General features: G+C 51.2%; 2 protein-coding genes and 1 long non-coding RNA gene across 4 annotated transcripts; 1 reads left to right on the top strand and 2 right to left on the bottom strand.

Annotated features, from left to right (window-relative positions):
• Window positions 1–3,910: 3,910 nt before the first annotated feature.
• Window positions 3,911–13,170, bottom strand: B4galt7 (beta-1,4-galactosyltransferase 7). Of its 2 annotated transcripts, none has more exons than XM_021232050.2 (6): window positions 13,027–13,170; window positions 8,767–9,129; window positions 6,447–6,672; window positions 5,473–5,556; window positions 5,045–5,181; window positions 3,911–4,690 (listed from the first exon to the last, which is right to left on the bottom strand). In XM_021232050.2, exons 1-6 carry the CDS (start codon window positions 13,074–13,076, stop codon window positions 4,657–4,659), a joined length of 894 nt encoding a protein of 297 aa, XP_021087709.1. In that variant the 5' UTR covers window positions 13,077–13,170; the 3' UTR covers window positions 3,911–4,656. The 2 variants fall into 2 exon arrangements, with proteins under 2 accessions (XP_021087709.1, XP_005078432.1); XM_005078375.4 differs by having other exon boundaries at window positions 5,077–5,181.
• Window positions 6,668–10,285, top strand: LOC121143673. The gene is made up of 2 exons (XR_005880981.1): window positions 6,668–7,270; window positions 8,429–10,285. It is a non-coding gene; the product is annotated as an uncharacterized LOC121143673 (long non-coding RNA).
• A 1,812-nt stretch (window positions 13,171–14,982) lies between the features above and the next one.
• Tmed9 (transmembrane p24 trafficking protein 9) lies at window positions 14,983–19,049 on the bottom strand. Its single transcript, XM_005078374.4, has 5 exons — window positions 18,837–19,049; window positions 18,583–18,683; window positions 17,507–17,632; window positions 16,760–16,906; window positions 14,983–15,628 (listed from the first exon to the last, which is right to left on the bottom strand). The coding sequence occupies exons 1-5, from the start codon at window positions 19,018–19,020 to the stop codon at window positions 15,479–15,481; spliced, it is 708 nt and encodes a 235-aa protein (XP_005078431.1). The 5' UTR covers window positions 19,021–19,049; the 3' UTR covers window positions 14,983–15,478.
• Between the last annotated feature and the right edge of the window lie 5,689 nt (window positions 19,050–24,738).

The raw sequence follows: 24,738 nt of genomic DNA, 5'->3' as shown, positions 1-24,738 counted from the left end.
AGATGTCCCTTCAGTGTTCTTCAGTTCAAGGGACCTCCTGGCAGTCAAACTAATCATCTTCCTTGAGGCAGAAGAGCCACGGGCCCAATACTTTGCCTCTCCTGTGGCCAGCTTCCCTCCCAGATGTTGGGCAGCAACCCACTGTGACAGCCCTCCCTGTGGGCCCTCTCCCATTGAAAAGGCAGGAAGTCCCCAAGGAAGGAGGCTGGGGTGCCTATCATGTAAGCTCTGGAGGTGGAGACCAGGGGGGCCATCCCTAGCCCCACATTTGTCATCTCTGAGTCAGGCAAGCTCCTTGCTTCTGTAAGTCCCTGCTTTGTCATCTCCACAGAGATAAAGAGCACCTAGCTCTCAGTGTAAGTCCCTGCTTTGTCATCTCCACAGAGATAAAGAGCACCTAGCTCTCAGTGTAAGTCCCTGCTTTGTCATCTCCAGAGATAAAGAGCACCTAGCTCTCAGGTGGTATGCTGGTTATCCTTGGTTGCCAACTTTACATCTGGAATTAACCAAAATCCAAGCAACTGGGCAGTCCTCTGAGGGCTTTTTAAAAATCAGATTACTTGAAGCAGGAAGGCACATCCTAAACCTTGGCCACGCCTTCTGGTGGCAGCCCACATAAAAGGACTTGGAAAAGGACGTTCGTTCTGCTTTTTGCCTGCTTGCCCTCACTGTAGCTGGCAAGTTCATCCATCCTGCTGTGCAGGCATTCCTTCATCGATATTAGAACTACTTCTTTGGAATTTCAACCTTGACTGAAGGCCAGCTGAGGTATCCAGGCCTGTGCATTGAACAACTATTAGATTCTTAGGAGACAGCCATTTTGACTAGCTGGGCCACAGTCTGTAAGCCACGCCAGTAAATCCTTGTTTAGTATCTATAGATTCACTCTATCAGCAATGTTCCTCTAGAGAACCCTAAGACGGGAGAAGTGGTGCTTGCTCTCCAAATGATGGCCGGTACTCCACACCCCGGTGTGCTTATGTCCTGGCACATTTTATCCACGTCCCCAGTAGCAAGGTAGGAAAGTTCGCTGAATCCAGTGCACAAAGTGGGCAGAGGAAGCACCAAGGCAGACTGCCATCTGTGCCACCCCCGGCCCCCCAGGGCTCAGTACTCTTCACTCTCCAGGAATGGGAGAGAATCAGGAGCAAGGGAGGCTACAGACGTGGGGTGCACCAGCTCCTGCCAAGGGTGTCCACCAGCACAATGACGACGACGATGATGACATCACACAATGGTGATGACAGCAGCCACAAGGGAATATGGAGCAGGGAGGGCATCGTCTTGGCCTCTCCTCTGCTGGTTCTACAACCCCAGTACACGTAGACAGGACCCTGACCGTTTCAGCTTCTTCTACATGCCAGGCAAATGCAGAGCTGTGGGCTCTGCTGTCACACCCTGAGAGGCATGAGTTGTTGCCCTGGTTACACGTAAACCCAAGACGAGAAGAGTAGAGCTCACAGGCAGTGCCTCCTCTCTGCCTCCACGGCCCTGCACTGTAAGCCAGGCAGGCTTGTCTCTCACTGCTGTGGGTGAGGCTCAGTCTCTGGGCAGCCTCGATTTAGAGTCACAGTGACCCCAGTCACACTCTGGAACCTGAAACTTCACCTTGTCTCAGCCTCTCTCTCAACTGGTACTCAGGTTTCACAGTACATAATCCTCCCAACTGCACGCGGCAGGCCTGAAATCACCGAGTATTCAAAGCTGTGGATCCACCCTTTCAACTCCGGAGTACAGGCCCCCTCCCCTCCACAGCACTTGGGGTGTCCCAATGTTAAACCAACCACCTTAACTGAACCAAATGCCCCTCTGGTTCCTGCTCCAGTGTGAGGCCAACCTTGCTAGTGGACAGCATTTGTGGACCCACTCATTTCCTGATCTTGTGGGTGCTAGCTGTGAGAGCGAACATGTTTGAATTCTAAACGACTGTGCCCAAGAGATCTGGAAAACAAAACCGCCTCTAACCGTGAGCCCCACTTGCCCAAGGACAGGTTACACATTGTCACTTCAGGACACAAGCTTGGTTGCCCCAACTGCACAGGATGGGCTTGATAGCACATAGGCAGGAGGTACATCAGGATGTTTGCTTGCTCCTGATTGGACAAACGAGGGCGTACACAGCCTTTTGTAGGTTTTGTCTTATAAACAAAAAAATGTAATTCTGCAACACACCCTACAAATCCTGAGTATGGACCCAGCCATATTTAATGAAGCTTGCCTCAAATTTGGCTCAAAAAAATTGTGGTGCTGATCTCATTCTCTCCCGGTGGCTTCCTCCCAGATCACTTCCCAACCCTCGCTCAGCACACATCCTGCATTGTGGCTGGAAATCTGCCTCTAGCCATGGGAATACTCCACGGACTCTGCAATTTCTCCTCGGTTTCTCCCGCCTCAGGAACACGGCTCCCTCAGACCCATGTCTGCAGGGTCAGAAGTGTAGGAAGCCATGTCTGCAGGGTCAGAAGTGTAGGGACCCATGTCTGCAGGGTCAGAAGTATAGGGACCCATGTCTGCAGGGTCAGAAGTGTAGGGACCCATGTCTGCAGGGTCAGAAGTATAGGGACCCATGTCTGCAGGGTCAGAAGTGTAGCACCCATGTCTGCAGGGTCAGAAGTGTAGGGACCCATGTCTGCAGGGTCAGAAGTGTAGGGACCCATGTCTGCAGGGTCAGAAGTGTAGGAAGCCATGTCTGCAGGGTCAGAAGTGTAGGGACCCATGTCTGCAGGGTCAGAAGTATAGGGACCCATGTCTGCAGGGTCAGAAGTGTAGGGACCCATGTCTGCAGGGTCAGAAGTGTAGGGACCCATGTCTGCAGGGTCAGAAGTGTAGGAAGCCATGTCTGCAGGGTCAGAAGTGTAGGGACCCATGTCTGCAGGGTCAGAAGTATAGGGACCCATGTCTGCAGGGTCAGAAGTGTAGGGACCCATGTCTGCAGGGTCAGAAGTGTAGGGACCCATGTCTGCAGGGTCAGAAGTGTAGGGACCCATGTCTGCAGGGTCAGAAGTGTAGAACCCATGTCTGCAGGGTCAGAAGTGTAGCACCCATATCTGCAGAGTCAGAAGTGTAGCACCCATGTCTGCAGGGTCAGAAGTGTAGAACCCATGTCTGCAGGGTCAGAAGTGTAGAACCCATGTCTGCAGGGTCAGAAGTGTAGGGACCCATATCTGCAGGGTCAGAAGTGTAGAACCCATGTCTGCAGGGTCAGAAGTGTAGAACCCATGTCTGCAGGGTCAGAAGTGTAGCACCCATGTCTGCAGGGTCAGAAGTGTAGAACCCATGTCTGCAGGGTCAGAAGTGTAGCACCCATGTCTGCAGGGTCAGAAGTGTAGGGACCCATGTCTGCAGAGTCAGAAGTGTAGAACCCATGTCTGCAGGGTCAGAAGTGTAGAACCCATGTCTGCAGGGTCAGAAGTGTAGCACCCATGTCTGCAGGGTCAGAAGTGTAGAACCCATGTCTGCAGAGTCAGAAGTGTAGAACCCATGTCTGCAGGGTCAGAAGTGTAGAACCCATGTCTGCAGGGTCAGAAGTATAGGAACCCATGTCTGCAGGGTCAGAAGTGTAGAACCCATGTCTGCAGGGTCAGAAGTGTAGAACCCATGTCTGCAGGGTCAGAAGTGTAGCACCCATGTCTGCAGGGTCAGAAGTGTAGCACCCATGTCTGCAGGGTCAGAAGTGTAGCACCCATGTCTGCAGGGTCAGAAGTGTAGCACCCATGTCTGCAGGGTCAGAAGTGTAGAATCCATGTCTTTGGCTTTTCTGCCCACCTGCACCTGCCACCAGCTCACATATCCCCAACCCAACGCCTTGTCAGTGTATAACCAGGCATCGTCTTTTGCACGCCCCCTGCCCATCCCAGTCAACCAAAGGTGACAAACCAGTGGTTCACAAAACATCTTGTTTGGCCTGTCATACCTTTTCAAAGTTTTACTTAGCTGCTACCATTTAAAAATGAGAAAATTCTGCATAAGAGTCGAGCATTCTAGTTTTTTGAAAAGTGAGACCTGATGACACAAGCTCTCCACTGCATCCGGGGGTGCTCCCTTGCCCGGGGCTCATGTTCTGCCTTCTGAAGTTCTAAGCCTCCTAATAGCAACTGCCATACACATGGACCACTTGACTTATGACTACATCTTTGCATGAGGCTGTTCTTCCAAAGGAGCAGAAGGCTGTCCTAGCCCATCTCTCCTTTGCCCTGGGCCTCAGTGTGGGCGGGCGGAAGAGCAGGGTGAGCAGGAAGGCAGAGAGGAGAATCCCAGTCAAGAGCCACGCCTCCAGCCTCTCTGACAATTTTCCAGCAGCATCCCAGGAACTCCCTGTGACCTGTCCTGAGCCTGGCCCAGGCTGCTGCGGACATGGAGCTGGCCCAGGTGGCTGTAGACACGGAGCTGGCTCAGGTTGCTACGGACATGGAGCTGGCTGGCTGTCCCTTCAGGCCATTCTGTATCCTCTTGAGCTGGGCCTGAGGCCTGAGGTTTCCTGAGCTTGAGCGGCATTGAGGTCTGGAAGCACAGGCTTCCTTACTGTTTAGCCAACTCAGCCAAATACACACCATGGGGTGGCTGCCATGTCACAGTCCAACATGATATTGAGGACAGTGCAGGGGGCCCCTCCTACAGACAGCGCTGTGCGGGAATCCACCCGGTACTTCACAGTGTTCAGACCTCCCTCCCGGTCCACCTTGAATTGTTCCTGGGAAGAAGAGAGGGAAAGAGCATGAAGTCACACTCCATGTGCCAGCTGTCACCCATCTCCATTAAGGGAGAAGAGCCCAAAGCTGCCATCTTTCTCATGCCTGCACCGCACCCCATCAGCAAGGGAAATTCAGACTCCAAGAAAGGGATTGTGGCTTGTTTGGTTAAGCACCCCCCCAAGGATCAGGTCTGGGCTGATCCACAGTGCCCAGATGCACACTGTAGCCACAGAGCAGGGCAAGGGGCCTGTGGAGAATGCCCATCAGCTGACCTGACCCAACAATGAGAGGATGGCACTATTATTTGGGCCAAAGGGGAACTTGGCGAAATGATGAGACCTATTGGTCCCTACCTCTCCCTCACCACTGAGGAAACCAGCCACACCTGTTTTTGAGCTGCGATGCGTTTCTGGTCCCTCTTCCGCCAGGCTGGGTCATGCAAGTGGCGAAATGTCTGGTACCCAGTTGTGATTCCTGAGGGGCGGAAAAGCTACGGAAAACAAAGGAAGTGGGGTCAGGCTGCCTCTCTCCTCATGTTGGCCCTTACCACTAACTCTCTGGGACCCCACGGGCTGCCATCGGCAGGGACTCTGACAGCCATCCTGAAGGACAGGAGACTCTGGCAGAGAGCACAGGACTGGTTAGAGGAGCCCTAAAGGTTAGGGTGAAGGCGGGGATCAGAACCAGGGAGACCAACTATAGACTCCAGGACTCAGCAAGTAAAGGGCCTCAGGACAGCCATGTAGCCCAGGGCCAGGCAGAGCCATGGGAGGAGCCTTACCTGGAGGCCAGCTCCCTTGATGCGGCGGTAGAATTCATCATCCTCTCGGCCCCAGCCCCAGAAGCGGTTGGACATCCCGTTGCACTGACACAAAGACAGGCAGTGTCTGTCACATGCCCCTCCTCCCAGGATGCACTTTAGTCTCTCACTGCTCAGGAGAGCCGAGCCTGAGCCCAGCCAGCCAGGCTCCCCTTTCTTCTGTCTGCCCTGACTGTTCTGAGTGACACAGGGTGCTGGCAGGTCCCTTCACTCTGCAATGGGGACGTGGGGGCAGAAGGAGAGGGTCAGCACACCTTAGGACCTCCCGCTTCTAACAGGGCCTTGAACTTATAGTGACAAAAGTCTCCAGTGCTGGCTCCCTTCAGGGGGCAAAAATGCCAAGCGCTACTGCTTCTGTCCTCCTCTCCTATCCAGTCTCCTGAGGTGGCTCGGCCCAGGCTTTTTCCTGTGTGTTTGAGGGACAACCCTGATTAGCGTCTGCTCAGGGCTGCAGCCATGGAGGACAGAGAACAGTCACTCGGATCTCCTCATGCCTCTGTGCCTCTGGGTCCCATCAAGAACCGGTATGCTTTAGTCTGGGACTTCTGTCTAGACTTCTGGGGAGGGAGGGGCTCCAGCTCCCGCCGGTCAGGCCACATTTACAGCTGTGCAGCCTTCTCACATGAGAGAAATGTGCAGAAAGCAGTGCTGAGGCCTGGTGACGCTGCTGAGAGGGAGAGACAGCAGCCACCACATCTCCAGCTCTCCGTGGCCAGCTGGCATGGGGGCTTCTGGGGCCACGGCACAGCCCTTCCTAGCTAATGCGCTCCCTCCTGGTCCTCTCTCACGTCTCTGGCCGCTGCTGAGTCCCTGTCAGGCTCAGGCAACACTCCATCTGCTGGGCCCCGGGAAGGCCGCTCTACCCCCACAGCTGCCAGAGCCCTGGTGGGAAAGATCCCCAGCAAACGAGAAGAGCAGGCAGGGCTGGGCCTCACCAGCTGGTAGTGCTGCCTGGAGAGCAGCAGGATGCCGCCCACGTAGGTCTTGTAGTGGTAGAGAGGGTGGAGCTCTGGGGAGGCCACATGGAAGGGCCCAGCCTCTGGGAAGCCATAGTCCAGCTCCTCATTGAGAGGCAGCAGATCCACGTCGTGCATGGCAATGTAGTCTGTGCTGTTGCTGCTCTCCAGGAAGCCCACATTGATGAGTGCTGCTCGATTGAACCTACGCAAGACAGGTAAACAATACTAGGCAGAGGAAGCGAGCTTGTCATCAACCCTTGCTGTGCGTGAGAGTCTCTTCTCTGTCACCACCCAACACTGACATCACTGTAGGGGCACTGTCCTCTCTGCTCGCTATACAAGTGTTTACGGAGCACCAGAAACTTCAAAACCACACTGGAAGAAACAGCATTGAGAAACAAATCCCTGTTCTCAAGGAACTTCCAACAGGAAGAAGCAAGCCAAAGAGGGCGGAAGGAAACTGGCGGGGGAGGTGGCAGCTATTCTGCACAGGGCTTTCAGGACAGCCAGGGTGCAGGGCGGCGGTGTCTAAGCTGGAACCTGAAAGCCTGAGGAATGATTATATGGGAGCTGGGGACAGGGCTCCACACAGGGAAGAGTAACTGCCAAAGCCAGCAATAGCAGACACCAGGAGGCTCTGGTCAGGGCACGGGGAAGAGACTGGGGGTGGGGCAGACACTGACAGGCCAGAGGTGATGGCGGCCTGGCTCAGGCGGGCAGCTGCGTGCGGGATTGGTGAGACGTGGACGGGCTCTGGACGTGATTTGCTGAAGGCCAGATGCTATGACAGACAAAGAGAGGTAAGTAGTTCACTTCCTGAAATGGGGAAGAGGGGACAGAAGGCAGGTCTGAGGAAGTAGCAATCAGGAATTCACTATGGCCCTGTTAGGCTCAGGCTGCCGCTGGGACCACCAGACGGAGCCATCACAAGGGACACAGAATATGCAAGCTGGGGGTTCAGGAAAGAGGCCTGGAAGTTCAGACTAGGGTTCTCAGTGATCTGATACCAGGAGATGCGAGTCTCTGGGGAAGACTGCACTGAGGAGAGGGAACAACGCTGAGATCAGAGAGACAGAGAGTAGGAGAAATGAACTGAGCAGGGACGGCCATTGAATGGAGAAAACAGGAAGTCAGGCAGAGGCATTAGAAAGAAGAAGATCTGTTTAATAGAAGCCGCTGATGAGACAGGATGAGGACCTGGGATTATGGAAGTCACCTGTGGCCTCAGTGAGGGCTGTTGCAGATCATAAAAGATGTCTGCTAAAACAGTCTCAAGACAATCCCAACACTCAGGGGGCAGAGGCAGGTGGATCTCGGTGTTCGAGGTCAGCCTGGACTAGAGGGCGTGTTTTCCAGGACAGCCAGGGCTACAGAGAAACCCTGTCTTGGGGGGGGAGAGGGAGGGAGAGAGAGAGAGAGAGGGTGGAAGGGAGGGAAAGAGAGAGGGAGGGAGGGAGAGAGGGAGGGAGGGAGAGAGAGAGAGGGTGGAAGGGAGGGAAAGAGAGAGGGAGGGAGGGAGAGAGGGAGGGAGGGAGGGAGAGAGAGAGAGGGTGGAAGGGAGGGAAAGAGAGAGGGAGGGAGGGAGAGAGAGAGAGAGAGCCTTGAAGAAATAGGCAGACTAAAGAAGCAGGGTGAGAGCAATGGAGTATCAGCAGAGAAGTCTTTTTCTCTCTCCCTCTCCCTCCTCCCCTAGACAGGGTCTAACCACGCAGCCCTGGCTGTCCTGGAACTTGACACGTAGTTGGCTTTACACTCACAGAGACACCAGCCTCTGACTCCCCAGCGCTGGGATTAAGGGAGTGCACCACCATTCCTTGCCTATGTGCGCGCGTGTGAGCGTGTGTGCGTCACACATGGGAGTCAAGGGCGTCTTGTGAGAGTCAGACCTCTCCTTCCAGCAGGTGGGTTTGCCAGGCTCGGTGGCAAGCCCCTTGCCTTCCCGCTCCTTTCTCTTTGAGGAGTGGTAGGTATGCATGACGTGAATCAATGAGAGGAAGAGCAGACCATGCAGAAGAGGCCCCACGGCTCCAGCACGAGAGGCCCCAGTGGGAGAGACAGAGACAGGCCAGTCCTTGCTGGGACTGAGGAAAGCGCTCCTCCAGTGACTCTGCATCACTGCTTCTTATACAACTCACTCCACTTACAGTGATCTTTCTAGAGAAGACAGCAGATCGGGGCCCACCCAGAGAGAGGGGCCTATATCTCCTCCCGGTAGCCCCCCACAGGCCCCAGCCCGCTGAGCAGCAGGAACAAGGAGAGGCCGTGGGAGCAGAGGCGGGGTGGGGCTGGCCCTCACCTGAAGTGGTCCACCTGGTTGAGCACGTAGATGCGGTGCCGGATCTTCTTCTTGCTCAGGAAGCGGTGCATGTGGGGCACAAAGACCAGCAGCTCCTCAAAGCGCTCCCGGAAGGGCACCAGCACCGCCAGGCGGTGAGGCCCCCAGGATGCATCTTCCTCCCAGTGCTCAGGGGGTGGCTCTGGAGGGCAAGCCCGAGGTGGGCCCGAGGTCTCCTGCCCTTGTCCCCTGGTCACCTGGGCCATATCTCCAGAGCAGCTGAGCTGCAGCCAGAGCAGGGAGAAGAAGACCAACAGAAGAAAGGCAATGAAGAGGTGGAAGATGGAGCACTTCCGGCGCAGGCCTCCGGGAAGCAACCTGGCCCTGGGAGAAGAGCAAGAAGGAGGTCAGGACAGGCCAGCTGAGACCTTCCAAGACCATTCCTCTGGCCTCTTCCTCTAGATCCAAACACTGGCCTTCCCTGAATACCTGGGGATTAGTGCAGAAGCAATGTTTAATGTTTTTGCTCATGCTACTACCATACACAATCAGCCCATCCATCTCTGTAGGTCCAGCCTGTGCTACCCCCGGGACACTCTCAGACCACTCAACTCTGAAGGTCCAGCCTGTGCTACCCCCGGGACACTGTCAGACCACTCAACTCTGAAGGTCCAGCCTGTGCTACCCCCGGGACACTCTCAGACCACTCAACTCTGTAGGTCCAGCCTGTGCTACCCCTAGGGCACTCTCAGACCACTTATAGCTGACAGGGCTACCCCAGTTCCTCAGTATTTTTTTCTCATTCTGAGGAACTCCTCATCAGAGTGCTCAGGGAGAAGGGCAGGCTTATTGTGTCATTTGCTTCCCCCTAGGACAGTGTCTTGAGGTCCTTAGCCAATGGCAGGGGTTCCAGTTTGGAAAGATATAAACCACTGATTTCTAAACTCCCTCCCTAGCAAATTCATCCCAGAGAAAATGTAATTTTGTAGTGCTGCAAGGGTGCCCAGAAAGCTCCCCGAGGGGTGTATGCTGACATAAGCCCCGGGCAAAATGGCCAACAGTTAGTCTAGGAAGTTCTCAGTGTAAGGGCCAAAGGGACAGTGTCAGATCACTGGGTAGGTCACAAGACAAGGGATAAAGGAAGGCAGAAAGGACAGAGCTGGGTTCAGCACCTATAGGGTTCAGCACCTATATCCTGCATGTAAGAAACTGGACAAACAGCTAAATATCCCAGACACAGGGGTGATGCTGAGAAACTGTCCTTTGGTTTAACAATTACAACAAAACAGGTGGAAAGCCTTGCCTTTCGTGGTGGCCATGGTGGATTTCCAGCTCAAGGCCAAGCTGGGCTCCACAGTGACACTGTCTCAAAAACAGACGAAACAAAGAAGCAAAAAGAACCAGTGGAACTCTATGCCCTCCTGGAGGTTCCTGAGGGTGCCAGGAAAGGGTCTGAGAAACCTAAGAAGGAAGTTCCCTCTATGGTTGCTCCTGCCTCCCTGCCTAAGCAATCAGTAAAGAAATCGACTTTATAGCCTCAGAGTCAGGAACTGCTCATCAGGTCTTTTTTTTCCAGGGGGACGGAGTTAGGGGTGGGAGTTGGGAAGAGGCTGGGTTGAGACCAGGTTTCTATGTAGCCCTGGATGTCCTAGAAATCACTCTGTAGACCAGGCTGGCCTCAAACTTACAGAGATCCGCCTGCCTCTGCCTTCTGAGTGCTGGGATTAAAGGCGTGCGCCACCACCACTGCCTGGCTGGTTATCGGGTCTTGTAGACTCTATCACCTAAATTCTCCTGTGATCGTCGTCTCGACTACTGGTCCTGGCCCCGCTTTTCACTTTCAATCTCATGGCTCTTTTGCCTCTGCTTACAAGATAAAAGCTGGAGTCCTGGTCTGGCAGTCAGACTCCACTGACAAAGTCCTCTGTGGTTTTGTCAAATCTCCATTTCCTCATAATCATTCGCTCTCGTACTGAGTAACACCGGGACTTTGCACTGGCCGTACTCCTACGTGATGCAGCCCTCCCTCACCCCACCTGTTTCTCCCACTGGACACTCCCTCGTTTTAACTGCTTAGCGGCTTTCCACCAATCTTTCCAGGCCAAAGATGCATGCCATGGCCGTCACGGCCCCTGCCAAGTTCCCAAGTTCCCTGCTTTGAGTTCCCAGGGCACCTGGCATTTCCCTCTTTGCATCACTTATGTGTGATGAGCTGTATGACCCTACTTTCAGAACATGTTGTGTTCTTATCTGTGGCCTCAGGCCCAGTCAGACAGCAAAGAGCTTGCCAAGTGGGTTAAGGGAAGGGTTGGAGCAGTCCAAGCATGCTTTAAGTCCACTGGGGCCACACCCAAGCCTACCTTTCTCTCTAAAGACACAGCTGCAAATCTGGGAGCCAGCAGCGCCCAAGCCAGGCCCAGGCCTCACATGCAGCTTCGGGGTTGCCCAGTAGGACCACCCTCGTGGCTTTCAGACTTACCCCCCATCATCTTGTGGTGATGGTTTCCACTGTGGAGCAGTAGAGCTCAAACCTGCAAGTGGCCCGACAGGCCTGGAACCTTTACAGATTCTTTCTTGTACTCTGGGCTCTTTCTGGGAGCGGGGTTGACACTTAGATGATGAACACTGGGCAATAGACCTCCTTTGGGGGGTTAAGCAATGACCATTATCCACGGACTCAGCAGCCCACCCACTTTCTCCTGATGTTGCTTTCCCTCTCCCTTTCGAGGACCATAGTGCCCAAAGGCACTCTCAGTCTTTGCTCCAAAGGCCACAACCACTGAGGGTCCCAATTCTATCGATAAAGCTGATGAAAGTGGACTTTGAGAACTGATATTGTTTATGCCACCTGGTGACAGTCCCCAGAACTGCAGTCCTGAGTGCTTCCACACCCAGGTTCTCAGGGGAGCTTTAAAAAAGGGTTGGTCTCCTTTATCAACCAAAGCCTAGGGCTAACTAGAGGTGCTTGGAACCCAACCAAGCTTGTTCTATAGCCATTATCCAACTACTACAGTACTTAGTGGTTGTTGCATGGATCTTTGTCACTGTGTCAAAAGCACAGAATGGACATCAATCTATCTTTCTGAAAACACAGTAAGAGAAAATGATCGGAAGATGGCAATTCTCCTCTATTCCCTCCATATATGATCTTCATTAATCTTCAAAGAGCCCTTCCAAGTAGATAATATGAATCCTCATTTCAGAGATGGAAAAACAAGGTCAGAAAAATTAAGTGGTAGCTGGGCGTTGGTGGCACACGCCTTTAAAATCCAGCACTCGGGAGGCAGAGGCAGAAGGCTCTCTGAGTTTGATTGAGGTCAGCCTGGTCTACAGAATGAGCTCTAGGATAGGCTCCAAAGCCACACAGAGATATTCTGTCTGGAAAAACCAAAAAGAAAAAAAATAAGCAGTATGTTTCTGGTCATCATTGATCATGTTTCTATTATATTACTGTCACATTTTAACACCACATCTGAAAAAAAATTGTGCCCACTAAACTCGAGTCTTATGACACCTACTAAATGTGTCACTTATTAAGTGAACATCCACTAAGGTGTGTTTTGGGGAAGTGGGACGGGGGAGGGGCGCATATTTCAAGCCTTAAGTATAATGCCCCCATAAATCTAGGCAGGGAAATCACCTCCCCCAGTCTGCTTCGGTGAGAAATACCTTAAACTCAGATCGGGCCAGGCTCACACCTAACATTCGAGGCGGACCCACGAAAGTATAACAGCACAGGAAATGAACTAATGGGTGTGTCTACTATAAGCCAGGCAACGGCTAACCCTCAAGGCAGAGAACATAGGAAGCTTCTGTCTGGTGTGATCTTCCGGGCCAACCGCAAAGTATGAAGAGGCATGAAGGAAGAGGGTAGGATCTTTAGTCACGTGGGTGTGATGGTGCAGACAGAAAAATAAAGACCCACCGTGCCACAGCATAGAGAGATCCCCTGTAAGAAGTGAACACAATCAGTGTCCCGCAAGAAAACAGAGAAAGACACACGGGGGAAAAGGAACTTAAGACAGAGGGACAAACACAGAGAGAGATCAATGTAGACAGGAAGACACAGGGACCGTGACCAACACACGGGGACCGAGAGACACGTGAGGAATGGAAGCTGGTAGTAAAAGAGTAAAAAAAGTAACCAATGCCAATGACCCCTCCCCAAGAACCGCAGACCCTCAGGTGACCCCCAGAAATGCAGACGCGACGGCGTCAGGCTCCCAGAGGAAGAGAATGGCACGCAAGAGAACGCGGCCCCGGCTGGTCGCCGTCGCTCACCTGCCGTCCTCCCAGGGCAGCTGCGCCGCTTTCCTCCGGGAGGGCAACATCGTGGGAAGACACGGCTGGACATGGAGCTCCAGCTCCCAGCCCGGCGCCCGCCTGCCCGGCCTGCCCGGCCTACGCGGCGTCTCCGCCTCCGCCCCGCCCCCAGGTCCGTTGGGTCCGTCCCTCCGGCCTGGCCGGCTGCAACCCAGCGCCGCCGCCTGGAAGGTTCCGCTGCCTGGAGAAACGCCTGTGGGACCCAGCTTCATACTGTCTGCAGGGACCCGCGGGATGTCACACAAGAGGCAGCTCCCTCCCCTCACCCAGGTGGAAGGCTGAGCACCGCTGGAACTAGACGTGCACTCCGGAACAGCACGTCTGGGATTAGGTACATCTTCCTCCTTTTCCCCAAGAGAAGGCTGGCAGCATCGCGTTTATTTTTTTTATTTTTATTTTATTTTGTCAGCCCAGCAGGCTAAGTACATAAACTTGGAGCAGTAGATCCAGTTCAGGATGCAGGGCTGGGGTCAGTAGACTCACTAAATAGTAGTTAGTAGCTGAGCTCTGAAGACTGACTGAGTGCGACTGAAACCCTGCTCTAGGATTCAACTATGTTCTGAGGAGAATCATTTTTCTGCGACTGTTTCACCACTTGGGTATATACATTGTTCTCATTCTGTATTGGTCATTGTAGAAAATGTAAACCGATTTGCAGCAGTGCTTGGCACAGTCACCACTGTATAAATGCTGCCGTCTAGTATCTGAAGAGAACTGAAGCAATGAATAGGAGACCAACCTCCCTCCAGTCTGTGTGCATCTATCCTATCCACCTACCCTCACCCATTGCCAGCTCCCCCCAGGAAAGGAGAGGCAGTTACTGAACTTGATCTCTGCTCTTCTTTCAGGCAAAATATTCTAATAAATACCCAATATCTATTAGGTCCTACTTCGTGGCACTCATTATTCTAAATCTTGTAGTACTGTCCTCTTTTATTCCGTCCATGTGACAGGCATTACTTCCGCTGTGAAGATGAGAGCCTGTGGCACAGGCAGACCAAGTTTGTGCCCACAATCTTCTCTCATGCACAGTCTAGTCTCAAGCTGTTTCCAGACAGATCCCCACTTCTGGTGAGAAGTTATTGTCTTCAACTCTTGCTTTCCCCTCTTAAACCCTGACACAGAAAACACAACCCTTTCCCACCCTGTGGCTCTCTTGGGTCTCTGCATCCTACACCAGAAACTTAGCAAGTCAGTTCTAGATGTGGCAGATCAAAAGCAGGACTGACTTCCTGAGGCCAGTCAGGTAGGGCCAATGATGACAGTGATGTGGGCCATGTGACCTGTCCCTGTAGTCTTAGGTCTCAACCGACACTAAGTTTTACATAAAAACCCAAATTAATTAATTTTCCCTAAGTTTTCCAAGACAGGGTTTCTCTGTGTAGCCCTGGTTGTCCTGGAACTCACTCTGTAGACCAGGATGTGCTCAAACTCACCTGCTTCTGCCTCCCTAGTGCTAAGATCAAAGGCGTGCACCACTACCACCTGGCTCTTTTATTTTAATTTTTTGTTTTTCAAGACAGTTTCTATGTAGCCCTGGCTGTCTTGGAACTTACTCTGTAGATGAGGCTGGCCTTGAATTCAAAAGGCATGTGCCACCACCACCCCACAAGTCCATGTATTGTCATATCTGCCAAGAGTTAACTATACACAGGACAAGTCTTTTTTTTTTTTTTTTTTAATTGGGAAACCAATGTAACAAATCCAAACTCACTGAAAATAAACTCAGTAACTAAGACTGCAGGCTTTGTCTCCAACCAGCACCAAAGTCTCTGCTTGGCCTGTTACCAGCTGCTCAAGCCCCAGAAAGAACAACTGTAAGAAACCCAACCTCTGGCATCCTTTCCCGAACTGCAACCCCTCCACCCACCCTTAAATCCACACACATACACCCCAGATCAGCAGGCTGGTTCTAAGCCAAAGGCAAAAAAAAGCAAGGTTCTTGAAATAGCAAGGAGTCACTGATTCTTGAAATAGCAAGGAGTCACTGATTCTTGGAATAGCAAGGAGTCGCTGACACACCCTGACCTGCTCAAAGTCCCACATTAATAAAGGAAGACAGAAGGAAAATCAGCTTGCTCGCCCACCCACTTCCCTCCCGAATCCCACCCCGGACAGCAGCCCCACATCCCTGATCAGTAACACTGAGACTCTAAGACACCAGGTCCTGAGTGATTACTGCAAAAGATCCAGAGGTGGGGGTGGAGAGGGCCTGTCCCACCACCCGCTCAGCACTAGCCAGCTGAGCTGCTGTTCTCAGTTTGAGCCTGGGGAGCGGGGGCAATGCTTGCAGTCCCTCTCCCCTCCAGAGCATCTATGGCTGAAAACCAATCCTCCCAGAGAGGAACCAGTTTCAGGAGGTCCTTTTCCCACAGCCTGGAAGAAAGATTGCCTCTGAGGCTTGGGACAGCTACACCAGCTTCTTGGCTTCAAAAAAACTCTTGAGGTGCCGCATCTGCCACACACCAATGGCCACAAGGATGAGTGTTTGCAGGATGGACCACCACAACACTCGCTGGTTGGTGCTCTCACTGGTTTGCCGGAAGCGCTCCTCCCGCCACTGTGGGGGAAATGAATGGCATGTCTTAGTACAGGACTGCTAGACCCGATGATGGGTTCCCAGCTTGCAAGGATGTCCCCAGGACCCCCGCTCTGCCCACCTTCCAGCCAAATGCCTATGGGGACTACCTTCATCAACAGTCAGCTGACTGCCGGCAGACTAAGCATTTCTCCTAAGACTGTCTGTTGTCTGTCAGGTACAGTCCTCACTTGACCCTTCCTGACACCTAGAGAAGAAGTAAGGTGGTGGTGACCACCCCGAGGGAGAGGTGTCCTGAGGTGCTCAGTATGGACTTCCGTCCAGGTCTCTCAATCTGCTCCTTCAAGATCCTATGTGTCATATATTCAGACTGCAAAGTGGTGACTGAATACCTTTTGTTTGACTCACACAGAAGGTTTCGTTTATGGGGGTGGGGGTGGGGGTGGGGGGCTTGTATTATGTTTTCCTTCAGGATGTGGTCTCCCTGTGTATCAGGCTGGTCTGGAACTTGCTATATAGACCAGACTGGCCTCAGACTGCCATTGATCCATCAGCCTCTGTCTCTGGAACGCTGAGATTAGAGGTGTGTGGTACCTTGCCTATCAACACTTAAAAATTAGGGAAATTTAACAAAACTCTGGATCTTGGCCTTTAATCCCAGTACTTGGGAGGCAGAGGCAGGTGGATCTCTGTGTGTTTCAGGCCAACCTGGTCTACAGAGTGAGTTCCAGGATAGACAGGGCTACATAGAGGAACCCTGTCTCAAAAAATCAAAACAAACACAAGCCCTGAACCTTTATCTCCTATTGGGGGAGGGGAGGGCTTAAAAACTCAGGCTTGCATTTTCTGCTAGGAGGCCCTGGCAGACACTGTACCATTTTCCCCATTTAGACAGGTCACTGGCTCACAATTCCTTAAGGCGATGGATTCATTCGTGGAACCCTTCTGGTTCCTAGTCACGAATAACTTAGAGGCTCTTGGTTCTGGCAGCACCTAGACCATTTAAAACAGCCCCTAAGGTGCTGGTACTAATTGCCACACCGTTCCTCTGCCTGGGACTGTGTGGCTGTGTTACAGATGGACCCTGAGCACCCACTCACCTTCTAAACCTGCACTCTGTCATAGCTAAGGCCCTGCCTGGCACGCACTCACCCGCTGGTAGTTCTGCTCCTTCTGGATCTGCTCCACCTGCTCCACCAGCTGCCGTACTCTGAGCTGCAGCTCGCTCAGCTTGTCTTTGGCGGCGATCTCTGCGTAGTCGTTCGCATGCTCTCCTACTTGGATGTCAAGGTGAACTCTCTGGGGATGCGAAGGTTAAGAGGGTCGGTCAGGCAGCCCTGCTGCCCTTGAATGCCTGACTGGCAGCTGATTCTTCCACTTTCCTTCATTTTCTCATTCGGCTCACAGGCCGAGACCCCACTCACAGCTCTGGGCATGCAGCAAAAAACAGTAAGTTTGGGTTCGTGCTCTGACTAACACACACACGGTTTGTTCTCTGTAACTGTGGCCTCTGCAGGTCAGAAGTGCTTCAGAAAGCAAGAACACAGATTCAAAATACATTCGTACCAGGAATGGTGACTACTCTGGACTCTGGTCCTTCTCTAAATCAATTCAGACACACACACACACACACACACACACCAGAAACATAGCATTAGGAATTATAAGTAATCCAGAGACGATAAAGTATATGGCAGGGTATGCATGCATTGTATTAAAACACACTATCAGGGTCCTAAGGAATGGCTATACAAATTGATCCGTCACTGTGTCCTGTTATGTGCACTGGAAATCCAATGGCTTTAAAAGGCACAAAACCCAATGCCCGTCCCCCACCCACGCACAGTACCAATGGCCTCTGTCTTGACCAAGGCTTTAGTCCCACACGGACCCACTTACCAGCATGCCTCCAGCAAAGAGGGAGAACTTGGTGGAATTGGAGTGAAGGCAGATCTGGTGTTCACCAGGGGTATGGGAGGTGAACGTGAACCTGCCCTCAGAGCCATACTGCCGGGCCAGGATGACCTGGAGACAGGGAGGAGTGTCAGTCAATGATGCTGTAGGGAGGCCGGAAAAGAACGTCATAAAGATTCCAAGTGCCACCAGAGATGGCAAGGAGAGCCCCGGACGAGATTCAAAGTTACTCAGCCGCAGTTACCAGCAGGGTTGGAGGGTCTGGCATCAGGCTAGCAAGTGACTGCACCCAGGAAGGACTTCCCTCATGTTTAGCTCTTCCCGTGTCTTGTTGTTTTGGAGACAGAGTCTCATCATGCACCTCTGGCTGGCCAAGAACTAGATGGCCTGCCTGCTTCTGCCCTCCAGGGGCTGGGATTAAACGCCCACTTCACCATGCCCACCTTTTTGCAAGACTTTTTTTCCTTTATGTGTTATGACTATTTTGCCTGCATGTCTCTATGTGCTCCGTGTGCATGGCTATGCGTGGGTGGGGTCATCATGTGGGTGCCTGAACTGAACCCGGGTTCTGGGCAAGAACAGCAAAAGCTCTTAACAGAGGCTGAGCCAGTCCTCCAGGCCCTTGATCAAAGTTGACGCTAAGTGGCTACAACTATTCTGATGGTAGCTGACAACAAAACCATTTTGATTTTCGTTTTGAAAACATTTTGTTAGAATTGAAAGGTACTCCTTTTTGGAATGCGCTCTGCTTTTACGAAACTCTGGCCTTAGTAATTAGCTTTAGCATTAGCAACTTTTTGATATCCACCACAAGTGAACTCCATGTCACAACTTAGGGAAGTGGTTCAAAGCCAGTAACCGACTTGGAGGAATCACGCAGCAGTCACTGAGAAGTTGAGAACAGCTGCTACCTGTCCGGCAACACTGGCCCAAGCTGGTAGTGAAAATCGGCATCTTTTCCACATCGCCACCTGTCCTCCTCACTCGACCAGATAGGGAAACTTAACAAAGTACCGGGGCTTGCCTGACGCAAGGCTCGGCTGGGATAAGGGCGAGCTCACCTTGTCCTCGGGGTCTTTTACCTCCACGAACATGCCAAGCCCAGGGGTGGCTGGCTGGTACTCCTCCCGCTGTTTGTCATACAGCTGCGTCCGATAATTTCCTGGAGAGATGGAAAAAGGGAAGATGAGAAGAGCTTCATGCGGCGCCGGGGCAGCGGCCAAGAGGACAGGGCCAGGCCTGCTACCCGGGACGGTGCGCATCCCCCAGCCCCAAGCCCACTGACTGTCCCAAATGCTCCCCTTCGCCCCCGCACCGATGACCATGGTCTCGTCCGGAATTTCCTCAATAAAGCACTTCTTCTCTGTCTCCCCAATGTGGAAATACAGCGCGTCTCCGCGGGCTGCAAACCACAACAGCAGCAGGAAGGCCCGCATGCCTCTTCCCAGCAAGAGTCCGGGTGGGGTTCCGACAACCCGCACGCCTCGCTCGGCCGCCATCTTGCCCCACCTGCCTGCGCAGGCGCAGACTGCCGAGCCACGTAGCCCAGCGGAGGCCACCGCGGTGCCTGCTGGGACTGCGAGTTCCGCCGCCTGGACTACAAGTCCCTAGATACCCCTCGCCTCCGCGCGGCAGTACCTGATTGGGGCCGGTCCGTACAGGACTCTGATTGGGGTCTCGGAAATGGAAGGCTTACTTTTGATTCCGCTAAGTAGCGAGATGACTGGTAATGGTTGTCCGACTTTTATATTACTGTGAAACGGAAGCAGATATTTGAGGTTGCAGAGGCAAAATTGGAACCTGTTTCTCTAAGTAGTAATAAATTCTCCTTCTTCCCCACCCTCTTCCTCTCTCTCTTTACTTTCGTTTGTTTTGAGACAGGGTCTTGCTCTGTAGGTCTGCCCAAACTGGAACTTAGGGTGCAAACCCCTCCGGCCTCAAATTTATAGTGATCTTCCTGTTTCTGCCTCCCAAATGCTGGGATTATAATTATGCAACACCGTTCAGCCATCCTACTCTCTTTAAGTTACTATTTGCATGGTTTTCCATTTGTATCTTTTTTTAAAGATTTATTTATATAGTGTTCTCCCCGCACAACAGAAGAGGGCACTAGATCTCATTATAGATGATTTTGAGCCACCATGTACTTTCTGGGAATTGAACTCAGGACCTCTGAAAGAGCAGTCAGTGCTCTTAATTCCTGAGTCATCATCTGTCCAGCCACCATGAGTATCTTTTTTGTTTGTATTTTGGTTTTTCGAGACAGAGTTTCTCTGTATTGTTTTGGAGGCTGTCCTGGAACTCACTCTGTAGACCAGGCTGGCCTCGAACTCACAGAGATCCACCTGCCTCTGCCTCCCTAGTTCTGGGATTAAAAGCCTGGGCCACCAAAGCCGGGCCATTAATATCTTTTTATTTATGTCTTGGTATCAAAAATGGATCTCTTAATGGACAAAACATAATTAAATCATGTCTCTAAAAAGCCATTCTGCCAATCGCTACCTTTTAATTGTAGAGTTTATAGCACTTACATTTAATTTAATCTTCAACAAGATTTATAGCTAGCATTTTTGTTACTTGTTTCTGTATGTCTTATGCTTATTGCTCAACAGTATTTTAGTCTTTGTGAGGTGAACGTGATAACCACTACACTACTGAAACGAGCCTAGTATTTTAGTCTTTGTAGCATTGCGGCATCCTTTCTTTCTGTTTGAAACAAAGTCTCACCCTGACTGGTCTGGAACTTGATATGTAGACCAGGCTGGTCTTGAACTCATTGAGATCTGTATGCCTCTGCCTCCCGAGTGCTGGGATTGAATTAATCTCTTCATGCTTGTGGGTCCATAAAGGATACCCCTCTCTAGGCCTGAGATCGATGGATATTAGGAAAGCAGGGAAGCCCACAAGGCAAGAAGAGGGATCCCACGTTGTAGCTCCCACAAGAGTGAAAACTCACTAAACAGGCTGATAGTGCAGAGATTCCGTGGAGCCGGAGGTCCAGAGGGTACTGTAGGAATGCTGATGGGGAAAAGCAACAGAACCACTAGGTGTGACCTGCCTTCAGGCCTCTGGGGTGCAGGAGGGCAAGAGACCTAGGTCCACAGTGCCATTGGAGATCTCCCAGATGAAGAAGCACTTGTACAAACTGTGGGCCTCAAACAGTTTACTCTATAACCCGTGAAAACCAGCAGCTGCAATAGCGGCAGGGCAAGGCCGTCTGCTCAGGTACTCAGTCCCGTCAGCACCCGATCTGCCCACCGAATCCCATCTGCCCCGCCCTGTGGCCCCACCAGTAGCAGCTGCCTCTCAAGGGGCAGCAGTGTGAGCACAGCTGCTCGATGTACTTCCAAAATGCCTTCTCAGCTCCACTTTAGATAACGAAAACCAAGTTGTTTAGGTGTCTTCTTGATGATGCAGTAAGAACTTCAGCAGGGAAGGGGCTGTTCTATACAGTTAGCTTAGCAACCGTCCCAGACAGGAGCTGAGATGGCAGGGATGGGAGCAAGCTTATGATCCGAACCTGAACATAGAGGGACCTGGTTTTGGTGGGGGCAGGGGTGCCTTGAAGAACTGCAGAAATAGGAAGGGTGTCATGGCATTGATGGGGGTGAGGGTTCAACCCAGCACTGAAGCATGGTTAAATCCCCCCAATTAGGGGAGGACAAGAACTATTTAGGCAATGAGATTTGGGACGTCGAAGAAGCAGGAGAAGGACCAAAGGGAACAGGGGGGAGGGTAAGTTGGGTTGAGTCTCCAAGGGGTCACCAGGGGCCAGGTCCTCTTGCATGAAGGAAGAAATCCCTTCATCTAGAGATGCAAAGCAGTGGTTATGGGTGACTCCAGAGGGTAAAAGAAGGTGTCAAGAATGTAGTTTGAATAGACAAGGATGTCTGTATTATGTAAGCATGGCTTTGACCTTTAAGCCCATTACTAGGGAGGCAGAGGCAGGTGGATCCCTGTGAGCTTGAGGCCAGCCTGATCTATACAGTTAAGTTCCAGGCCATCCAAGGCTACACAGCGAGGCCTTGTCTCAAAAGTAAACAAATCAAAGAAACTGAAGTAGACTTTGAGATGTAAATGTGCCCATCATTACAATAGTCCCAAAGGGCAATGATCTAGGTGCTTGCTACAATTTTACATCTGAAATGTTGCTCACAAACTTATTTATTTGAACACTTGGCCTCTGCCTGATGGCACAGCCTGTGAAAGTTGTGGCACTGTGGGGATGATGGCCTGGCAGAAGTGGATCTCAAGAGCAGGCCCTAGAAGCAACGCCTGTGGTCCTTGGTTTTGGCCCAAGTTTTGTACTTCCTGATTCGCTCACACTCCTGCCTCTTTGATCAGAGATGCCCCCATTGTCATGCTGCCCTTGTTGCAATGGACCAATCCTATGGAATTGTCACCCTAAAGTAAGCCTCTCTCCCGTTAAGTTCTTTGTGAGGTATTTGGTCACAGAGATGTAAAAGTCAGTGTTGTAGGAATCTAGCAGAGTCACTGTGTCAAGGGGAGTTGTTTTCTAGAGGTACTTTAACCTTGAAGAAAGCTTTTTTCTGTGATTTATAGAGTTGTGTTTCTAAGGGCAGTTTACAGCCTCTGCATGACGTTGGTCAGGAGAAATTCCTGTCCCACCTGGAGCCCTTGGGTTGTTGGGTATTTCGAACAGTACACGGTGAAGACTAAGGTGACGGCGGTGTGATGCTTTCCTTCAGAAAACATAGATTAGATCAGGGCACATGAGGAACTTGTTTGCTCAAAACACAATTCTGCAACAACCGATAAATGCCAGTGGCCCCGTCAGAGGAGCAGGAGGTGACAACGGAGCTTCAGGAGACCAGCCCAACAGTACACAAAGCACTGATGGGTGAATCAATGAAGCATTAATCCAAATAATTTTTATGAATAAAAAAATCTGGAGTTAGGTATTAGGGTAAGAACCTGAGAGAGTAGGAGAAAGGGAACAGCTGCCAGTTGCTTACTCCCTCTTCCGTTCATCAGCCCAAAAGGGGCCAAGATCCCCTCTCCGCCCCACCTCACTACTTCCTGTCTCCTCTCTGTCTACAGTCCTCCGCCCCACCTCATGACTTCCTGTCTCCTCTCGGTCTACAGTCCTCCGCCCCACCTCACTACTTCCTGTCTCCTGTCTACAGTCCTCCAAGCCTCTATGGACAGTTAATGGCAAGCTCCACCCAAGCAAACTCGATTTGTCAGAACACAATGAAAATATCACACAACATTTCCCCCGTTTTTTTTGTCTAAATAAAAAGGGAAAGTTTTAACTAACATAGTAAAACTATATACAATAATTACAAAACTATGCAAACATATACAGGCGATAATCACATTAATAATGCCTAGTCCATTTGCATTTGACAAATTCAGAGAAAATACTCCATTAGCTATTCTATAATAGTGAGTCCGAAGTGTTGTACCTAATTCACTTTTTGACCTGTCCAGCAGGGCACAACGGGTTGGAGCCCACGGGAATCTGGAATGAATGAGACAAGAAACACAAGAGCGATGGACAGGAAGACAGACCTTCAGATCAAGCTGCCGTTTAATGAGAATTCTGTACAGGCTTAAATAGGGGAATGTGGCATTGGCCATGGGGCTGAGGTTGTTAGACCTGAGACTCTGGGAAGTGAGGGGCGGGGGGGGGGGGGCTGTTAGCTGCAGGGAACATTTGATATGTGAGAGAGCAGGAGATCTCATCAGAGAGTATAAGTTTTAGGGAGGCATTGTTAAGCCATAGGTTATCTCTATGGCGGCATAAGGCACCTGAGTTTTGGGATGTGCCCTGGGATAAGAAGTAGATTCAGTGGCTTGGTCCCCAACAACTTTTTATCCTAACTTGCATTACCAACCCAAAACTATCTTTTTATGTCTCTCAACCTAATACACTTTACACTTCTTTTGTGAGTTTCTTGGTTTTTCAAGACAGGTTTGCTCTGTATTACTTTGGAACCTGTCCTGGAACTCACTCTGTAGACCAGGCTGGCCTCGAACTCACAGAGGTCCGTCTGCCTCTGCCTCTCGAGTGCTGGGATTAAAGGCGTGCACCACCAAAACCCAGTCCCTTTTGTGAGTTTCTTTTCTGAATTTTTTATCGAGGAAAACAGTAACTACCTAGTGTTCAATTCTGTCAGAGATCTGAGAATAGGAAGTGCAGAGCAAACAACTTACAAAACTAAGAAATGATAGAAACAGCTGGCTGCCAGGACAGTAACCTGAACTTCCTCTGTAATGTCTGGCATCCATCTTCAGCCTACATGCCAAGAATGTCTGACAGACTTTTCTGTGAAGCAGGAATTTGAAGGGCTGTCCTACATTGTCCTGGCAAAGTTCGGCAGTCACTTTCTCTTGTGTCCTGCTTGTTCATTTTGGACGGCATACTGTCAGCAGTCGACGCAAGGGCAGTTACTTGCCCAATGGCTAGCTTTTGCCACAAAGAAAGTAAACTCCTTAAGGAGCTTCTTCAGTGCCCATCATTTTCTCTGAAGTAGATTGGTATAGCATGAATTCTAATTGTTCTTAATAATAAAAACTCAAGAGTCAGGTATTGGGATTAATGCTGAAGATGAGAGAAGCAGAGTGGCCAGTCATTACAGAGTTCTCACCTCTACCCAGGCACACACCAAAGTGGCGATGCTGTCCTCAGACTGCATCCTCAGACAGCTTAGACTGCACTGCCCCGCAGACTGCACTGTTGCTCAGACTCACTGAGCTCCCATCCTCTCCTGCCTAACATTCCTCTCTCCACCCAGCCATATCCCTCCTGTCTCCACCTCCCTAGTGCTGGAATGAAAGGTGTGTCACTCCAAGTGCTTCTACCTCACAATATAAAACCCTTTCTATGTGTTACTTACCTGTGGGAAGTCATTAATTTCTAGTTCTTCCTCGTATCTCTTGAAAGATTCGCTCTGCCCACCTTCCTGTCTCTCCTCTTCCTGCTTCTCCAAAGGCACGTAAATGACCTTGGCATCAATCTTTTTGGCAAGCTGTTCTGTGATGGTTTTCACAGACACGGTAGAAGCCAGAATGGTGTTCCCTCTGAGGATGGCGTTGGTGGCTTGCTGCATCACATCCTCATATTGTTAAATGAGCTACATAGGTACAATACCTTAAACAAGAACAGAAATGTAACTACAGCATGTGCTAACAAAAATAATCTTAAATTTCCATCAATATATAAAATATCTTAAACAAGAGTAGAAATATAT

The sequence above is a fragment of the Mesocricetus auratus genome, unplaced genomic scaffold (assembly GCF_017639785.1).
Source record: "Mesocricetus auratus isolate SY011 unplaced genomic scaffold, BCM_Maur_2.0 Super-Scaffold_100013, whole genome shotgun sequence".
NCBI lineage: Eukaryota > Metazoa > Chordata > Mammalia > Rodentia > Cricetidae > Mesocricetus > Mesocricetus auratus.
This window is presented reverse-complemented; position numbering and strand designations above follow the sequence as displayed.